At 35.8% G+C, this 8,787-nt stretch overlaps 1 protein-coding gene across 1 annotated transcript; it reads right to left on the bottom strand.

Annotated features, from left to right (window-relative positions):
• Nucleotides 1–765: 765 nt before the first annotated feature.
• Nucleotides 766–2,345, bottom strand: LOC113313792. The gene is made up of 2 exons (XM_026562580.1): nucleotides 1,444–2,345; nucleotides 766–1,048 (listed from the first exon to the last, which is right to left on the bottom strand). The coding sequence occupies exons 1-2, from the start codon at nucleotides 2,203–2,205 to the stop codon at nucleotides 926–928; spliced, it is 885 nt and encodes a 294-aa protein (XP_026418365.1). The 5' UTR covers nucleotides 2,206–2,345; the 3' UTR covers nucleotides 766–925.
• Nucleotides 2,346–8,787: the final 6,442 nt, after the last annotated feature.

The raw sequence follows: 8,787 nt of genomic DNA, 5'->3' as shown, positions 1-8,787 counted from the left end.
AAAAAAAATCTACCAATAACAATCCAGGATCATAAAATACTCTGAAGGTTTAGTCCTAATGTAATGGCAGACTCTATTAATACAAAGTATCCTGAATAGATAATCTTAATAAATATAACATGTTTAAAAAAAGGGTTCTCAATTATTTAACCACAATTATTTAAGCACGTTTACATCCAACTTTCATCTCACTTAGTGGAGTCACCTCAACTTTCTCTTGATTAAGACGTCCACCCCATGATTTCTTCTTTCTAAAATTATTTAAGAAATAAAATAATCTTTCTTTGTAGTATATCCTTGTTTTCTTTAAAGTTTCTAAAACTCATCCACTGGCCTGTTGAAGATCAAGGCTACTAATTTCTTTGTATGAATGAGTGAATCATGAATAGATGTTTCTGAAAGATTGTTACATGAACACCAAATGACCAAATTATACGAAGGTGTACCAAATCTACACAAAGCAACACTATTATAACCACAGTAACCACATAATTTACTGTATCCGTCTAAATCACAGATCTAAAAGTGACGATTCTTTTTTAGAGCATCCCACACGAAACTATGTGTGATGAACGGGTAATTAACGCATTTCGGGGACAAATGTTGGTGGCAGATTTTGGATACAGAAAGCAACTACTGTAGTGTAAAGGAAAGAGAAGATCGCTTTGGTGTTATACGATCATCGTTTTGCACATGAGCAATAATGAAATAGTAGAAAGTGCCATGAAGGAAAGAGAAGAGTGTATATTTTGAGATTTGAGTAGGTTTGGTAGGGAAAACGTGGAGATTAGTTTATTTATTATTATTACGAACAAGACACAGAGCTGGGATCCTTCAACCACTCATTTCATTTGTACAATCACTCTGTTTCCTCCGCTACTATAACCACTAAAATTTAAGTAATTAATAAAACTAATAAACCAAATCATTCAATTTGATCGAATGTTCTCTTGAGTGAAGTCGATTTCCTCAATTTGTGAAGTTTTCTTGCCAAGTCCTGTAATCTCGACTTCAACAAATTGGGAGATTTATCCAGTCCATCACAAATCTGCCAAAAGAAAAAACATGTCTAGTTAGATAATAATAATTAAAACTAATAATGATACCTAAAACGCATTAACAAAATGAATAATGTGTCAGATAAAAGAGAATCGGGATCTTCAAAAGCGAAGAAAACTATCCCAACTAAAATTTTATGTGAACTGAAATTCAAAGATTTGACACATGATTCTGAAAGCTAGATCGTGAGTCTACAGCAGAACACAGATCTCTAGCAATAGAATAATCACATTCCCGATTCAGCAAGTACACAATATACATATACTAGAAGATACTCAGAATCAGAGCTGATATCATTGATAAAGTAATAATTAAAAAACAAATCATTCAAAAAACAAAAGCGAATCACGGATCATTAAAGAAAAAAGAAATTAAGAAACAAACCTTGCTTTCGGAATGATGCAAGACTTTACTTCCATCGCGACAATGAGTAGAACGAACAAGTTCAAGTTGATGATTTTCAAGCTCATCTAAAACAGCAGATAATAACAGAGTGTGTGAAGTACCCTTAGAATCACTTAAAGAAACATTCACCCGGTCACCTCTAATGCGAATCGCCACAGAAGATGAAGGTTCAGGAGCAACCCGGATGTCACAGTCAATGATCGTATTAGCCACAGCAGAAGTAGCTGAGTTTTTACTATTGTTATTCTTGTTATCACGATCTGAGACTTGAACCGATGGTACTGAAGAATATGATTTTGTTTTTGAAAGCACGGTCGAAGATACTTTCGATGAAGATGCAGATGAAGTCAATGAAGAATGATTAGATGAATTATTACTGCTACTTTCCTTACGATTCTGAAGTGAACGAAGACGAGCAGCAGCAATCGGTATATATTTGATAATTTCATCGAGAATTGCTGATTGTTCTTTACGCACCGTATTGGAATGAGGTAATAGCGAGTGAAGAGATAGAAATAATTCTCTCATTGATTTTCTTCTTTCTCTTTCTGCTAGTTTATGTCTTTCTCTAGCATCAACTCCACCTCCATTTCCTCCTACTCCTCCTTGTGATCCTGATTTTCCTTCCCAATCACTACTACTCCAGTCAATTGCCATGGATGATGATGATGATGCTGGTGTGTTTTTCCTCGATTTCTTCGATACTTCTGCGTCAGTACTCTTAGAATAACTACTGATCATGGAGGATGAAAGAAGATTGGTCTTATGGACCGACACAGTAATCTCTTTGAATCAACTGCAACTACCACTCCACTACACCTTCAACATAATGAAGTACGCAGTCCTCATTTATAAAGATTTCTTTCCAATTTTCTTTTTAATATTTTTTTTTTTGATATTTGGTTATATAATAAGTTTAAAACTCTACTACGGTACTACAGTTGTACAGAATAGGAAAGTATTGATCATGTGGCATTTAAAAACATGTAAGAGAGGGCCCACCTATATGTAAGAAGTAAACACCAAACCATATGGAAGAAAGAATGCACGTAACCTATAAATGTAATTGTAATAATGAGAGCTTCTCAGTAATGAATAGGGTAAGAATTCAACAGCCAGCTCAATTCTCCTGTGCTACTTGCGGTCTGGGTAGAGAACCTAAAATGCAACTTTTTATTTCTTATTCTTAATATCAACAGGCGGCCAGATAACTGGTCAAAGTTGTTGATTAAAATTGTCATGATTTTTTTTTTTTTGTGCCGTAGTGTAAGTTCTTCTGAATACTGGTCATACGAAGAATGGGACTGGTATATATTATAGAGTATGGTTGATGGAACAAATGATCAATTTAGTCATACTTGCTACACGAGACTGCTGACTTCATCAGGTAAATTCGTAGCAAACTAGCAATTTCAACTAACTTGGTTGGATTAGGAGTCAAAGTTACAGTACATTTAATTGAATAGTCCAGTTACACCTGTATCACTTAAGTCACTAGCTTTTACAACAGCAAATTTGAAAACCCATACGCTGACGGTTAAGTTGGGAGCTGCATGAATACTGCTTGCTTACGGCTATTGTGGACTGGAAATTTTCGAAGGACTGTAAACACACCTTGATGAATTTTTAGCATGCATAAATGGTCACTGTATAAAGAGTTTTATGATGCTGTTAATTTGTATCGGTCTGTCACCAGGGCCGGCCCCGAAGTGGAAGCAGGAAAAGTTCCACTTCGGGGTAACAGACCTAATAGGGCAACAAAATAGGAGGATGTCATATTTACCTTGCAAACTGAGAAAACAATTGAGACGAATAATAAGGATGAATATAAAGATCGAAGACATTGAAGGTGTTATTTTCCACCAATTGAAATTGACTCCTGTGTGTGTTACTAAATTTTTTAAATATTTTCAATAAGTTTTTGATCTCTGTATCTCTTGGGTAAGTTTTGGGGTTATAGAAGGCACTGTTGTTTAGAGCAAGTCTTATGGTGGAAGAGTTCCATCTTCCACGTCATCTCAGCATTTGGACCGTGGATGGAAGTGCAAGTGTAGTGGTGGAATGGTGAAAACGCTATTCTTAATAGCGCTAAAAAAAAACGCTATTCTCAATAGCGCTAAAAAAATGCTATTAAGAATAGCGTTTTTTTCTCAGCCGTTAGATTTCAACAACTCATCCTAAATCTACGGACACAAAAAAACGCTATTCTTAATAGCGTTTTCTTAGCGCTATTAAGAATAGCGTTTAACGCTATTCTTATTGGCGTTCAGATGGATTCCACGAACCCTTCCACGAAACCGTGGAACCTTGCTTGGATTTTCTGTGGAAAACCCCAACTTGGAAACCATTAGACTTGACATTCCATGATTTTTCCACACTTGGAATAGGTTGGATTCCACCATAAGACTTGCTCTTATATGTGATTTTATTTATATTTTGGAATGCATATCGATTCAGTTACAATTCCATATTTTGGTAGTTTGGTTCAACTTAATTGAATCGAAATCGATTTCCACTTTGCCAACATGTTGACATAGAGCACCCTTTCTTGCTAGGATAAGATATGTAGTTCAAAACGTACTGAGAATTCTTGCTCTAGAGACACACAACATGTTACAGATACTTCAAGACTAGAAACAGTTACAGGGTTACAAAATATTCTTATACATTTTAGCCTTTTGGACTTCTTTCTTCGCCTTCCTATGTGAATATTGAGACCTTGTAATATGTACATGTGTTTCTGCTTTTGAATAGCATATTCATAGATAATAGATCGTTGATAATCAAACGTTCATGAGTATGTTGGATTCTCAGTATGGAAATGAAATTAAGAAAAGTTACAAACAACCTTATACAACCATGATGTTCGTCAAGTTCTTTTAAGATAAGGGGGCAACATTCTTCCGCCCTGCTGTCATTTATAGGAATTACGGTGACGACAAGTAAAAAACCAGAACACTATATATGATCTTATTCACACATTAGGTGCAAAGAGAGTCCAAAAAACAGGGGTGCACGTTTCAACTCCCATTATTGGCCAAAATTAATTAATTGGTTTTCATTAAAACAACTCGTCATTAAAATTCTTCTACTTCTATCTCTCCTTTGTTCTTGAGAACCAAGATCTGAAAGCATGACTAATTAAGAGAATTAATCTTATCAGGTTCATATCCCTCAAGCAATTTAACATTTCATGGGTTGGGATTCATCTTAAATCTCTTAAGAAATTCACATTTATCTGTCATTATTTTTTTCTTTCTCCTTTCTAATTTCCCATATGATTCATTTCAACAAAATTGAAGTTTAGAGATAGGATACATTCATGTTAGACATTCGATTTATGTGTTAGAATTGCTGCAAGATTTCATTCTCAATATTCACATACTACAATAATGTGTTATCATCCTCCTTGTAGGATCAGAATCTCGCAACGATAATATCTTAGCGAAATTATCAACAATACAACACAACAGCGTCGCAGAACAATTTCAGAAATGATACGATAAAGGACGTCAGCTAGGATCATGAGAAAGATGTGATAGTCCTGCGAAAATTAGAGAGCTTGCGAAATTAACATTTATAAGGTTGCGAGAATGTCGCAGACCATACCCGAAAGTAAAGGACAGATTAGCTGTCATCCAGTATGTATTTCCTTATAAATATTCGTTCAAGTTGTAAAGAAGGAGAGAGATCTTTTTTGAGTAAGAAACAAGTAAATAGGAGAGAGAAAGTCTAGAGCAGAAGTCATTCTTGATTCTTTTATCTTTTCTTGTAAGAACATTCAAAGATTGATCAATAAAATTAAGAGTGTAAACCTAAAAATGAATTGAGTAATAATGAAATCATATGAGGGATGTAGTGTAGGATTTCCTGCAACTACATAATGGCGCGAGAAACAGGGAGGTATTGAAGATTATTCTAGAAAAAGCTGAAAATTAATATTGAGCTTTGTGAAAATTTAGAGTGATTGATTAAGAAATTTCCATAATTTCTTGCAATATTGTTAACATTGAAGAAATGGCTAGAAGAAGAAATACATCCGAACAACCGACTACTGTTAGAAGAAGCAAGAGAATTGCTGGGAGAGAAAGAAGTGAAATGGGAGAATCTACTAGAATGAGAAGTAATAGAGAAAATCAAATTCAACCACCAATTCAACAAACACTAGTCAAGGGAGGAATACAGATTATGATAGGGTGAGTATACACACTTGGCAATCAAATTCGGCAGAAGAAGTAGAAGAAGAGCAACAAAACAGAAACCATAGACAGGAGAGAGAAATCAAGAAGCAGATGAAGGAATAATTCATGGAGATGAGGAAATTGGAGCGTTAGAAACGTTGAGACGAAGAATACATGAAGAAAGAAGAGCTGAGGCAGGGAAGAACGTGCAAATCTAACAAGGCAAAATCACGAATTAAGGATGGAGAATATAAGACTACAGAATAGAAGATCGAGAAGTATTACAAAATCATATTCAAGATCGACTAGAAGAGAAATGAGGCGAAACTCACCCACAATCAATGCTGGAAACAATATTCAAGAAGAAATATCAAATCCTAATGAAGAATATCGCGAAAATAGAGAAAGAGCTGATGATCGTTACGTTCCACAAAATGAAACTTTTGATGATGGGAAAAATGGTGGAAATCAAGAGAACGGACAACGTCAGGGACGAAATGACCAAGATGGCGAAGGAAATCGAGAGGAAGGAAGAAGAATTTTACATGAAAGAGAAACTCAAAGAAATCAACAGACAATTGAAGAAGAAATTGAAAGACATTATGCTGAACAAGCACGTTTAATCTGAACGTGAAAGATTGAGAGCGGAAATGGAAGAACAAGAGCTTCAGGAGACAATTCGCCAGAACAATCACGACAATCGAGAAAGAAGGCGTACACAAAACCGGAATAACGGTAATCTCAATGGAGTATGATAGAGTAAGAGGATGGCTGAAAGACAGCGAATGAATTGATAAGAAATGAACAAAATCGGAGGGGAAAATGAAAGGCATCATCATATGCGAATTCAAGATAGAGATGAGGAAGAGAATCGCAGAAGAAGACGAGATGAGGATAATGAAGAAGAAATGCAAAATTTCGCGAGAGAGAGAAGACATGAACGCAGAAGAAGAGAGGCGAAATTAAAAAGACCAATGGATCAAATTCAGGTGTAAATAAACAAATCTTGAAAGAATTAGAAGAAATGAGAGGAATGCTAAATAATAGAGGAGAAGTAGGCAGAAGACAATTGGATGAAGCAATAGAAGAAGCTGCGAAAACTCCATTTACAAGGGAAGTACAATTAGGAGGAATACCACCGAAATGCAATTTGCCCGCATTAACCAGCATTTTGATGGAACAACTTGTGCAATTCAACACATTAAAGCCTATGTGAGGTGCATGTTACAATGGGAAAATCATGATGCCGTATTGTGCAATATTTCGCATCCAGCTTAACAGGAGAGGCGTTAAAATGGTTTGAAGGTCTACCAAAGAACACAATAACATCCTTCAATCATTTGCACTACACTAGGGGCATATATAAGTAATAATTCTTCGCGACTGGTATAGAAGATGTGTTGGATTAAAACAGAGGATTGGCGAAAGTTTGAAACACCTGACTAAAAGATGGAGAACTATGTGTAGCGAAATGGTTGGACGTGTAGATGAGAGATATCTTAATTATCATTTATCAATGCTATGTTTGCAACAAACCTATTGTATGTCCAAATTTTCAGAGTCAAGAATACGATCACAATGACTGAATTGCGAGAACTTTAAGTAGAATACATTGCTCTAGAAGAAAGGAAAAATGAAATGGAATCATATCCAGTTGCGAACACCAACTCACAAACAGCGAATGCAAGTTTATTACCCAAGCTAATAAATACAGTAGCGAATACTTCGCAAGTACAACAAGAGAAGGTGACGGGTAACAATCAACATAAACTAGTGGCTATGGGAAGCCGAGATCAAGAGGAGTATGAAAGAGAAAGAAATTTCTACAATGTGGAAATAACAAGATTCAAAGACTCGATCAACCACAAGAAACTTATGGAGGTCAAAGACAAAACTATAATAGAGGACAAGGAGGTCACAAGGTAGTATGGGAAGAAATCAAGATGCCACCTCTAAATGCAAGTGTGGAGAAAATATGGGAAGCTATAATTTTGATGGAGAATATACCAACACCATGGAACATGGGAACGGAACCACCTCCAAACCACAGAAGCCATGAGTTTTGTTCTTATCATCATTTTCATGGACATACAACAAATGATTGCAGAAATGAAAAAAGAATTATTTTGAGAATGATAGATCAAGGAAAACTAAACCACTTTTTGGTAGGGCATACACAATCTCAACCACTGCCACCACCACCAGATCATCAAAAAGTGAATACGATGAAAAAGAAGGAAACATTCTTTATATAAGTTGGTGCAAAAGCAAAAAATCTATTATGTCGCTCTATCGTACATTCATATAAGACAATTGAAGATTTTCATGATAATATTTTGAGTAGAGTGTTCGCAAGAGATAACGATGGAAGAGAAATTATGAATATTGCGAAAATCTCGCCACTAGAGGAAGGAAGGAAGAAACAGATATTTCTTTTACCGCAGAAGAATTCCCGAAGGTGAAGAGGTGCATGATAATCCATTGGTGGTAAAATTAGAAATTAATCCAAAACCGAAAGAAGATGAGGATGATGAAGCTGAAGATTCATGGGCAATTAATAGAATTCTAATCGATACTGGAAGCTCTGTGAACATCTTATTTTATCATACTTATAAAACTATGGGAGGAAGAGAGATGATGATCTTATACCATCAACATAAGATATATGGTTTTAATGGTACTGCTAACAAGCCTAAAGGGGAGGTTACTATGCGAATTCCATTGAAGGGAATATCTTCCGAAATCTTATTCTGTGTCGTTGATGTAGAATCACCCTACAATGCGTTAATTGGTCGACCTTGGCTACATGGGATTCTAGGTGTAGCTTCAACTTTCCACCAGTGCATCAAATTCCCTCACCCCAGTGGTGTAGGAATCATAAAGGGAGATTGGGTTGAAGGAAAGAGGTGTTACGAAACTGAGATAGAATCTTGCGAAGGAAGAGCAAACAAGAAGGAAAACTGGCGACAAAATCAAAGATACACAGAGAAGTGAGAGGTTGATGGTGGATGCAATCGAAAAAAAGAGAAGAGATGTTGCGAAACTAATGCTAGCTCAGAATAAAAATGATGAACATACCACTACCAAGGAAGCAGCAGAGAGTAGCAGAAAATAATAAAGAAGCAGAGGATGGCAAAGGTAA

Source organism: Papaver somniferum, chromosome 9 (genome assembly GCF_003573695.1).
Source record: "Papaver somniferum cultivar HN1 chromosome 9, ASM357369v1, whole genome shotgun sequence".
Classification (NCBI taxonomy): Eukaryota; Viridiplantae; Streptophyta; class Magnoliopsida; order Ranunculales; family Papaveraceae; genus Papaver; species Papaver somniferum.
The sequence above is the reverse complement of the archived record's forward strand: the minus strand, read 5'-3'. Positions and strand labels throughout refer to the sequence as shown.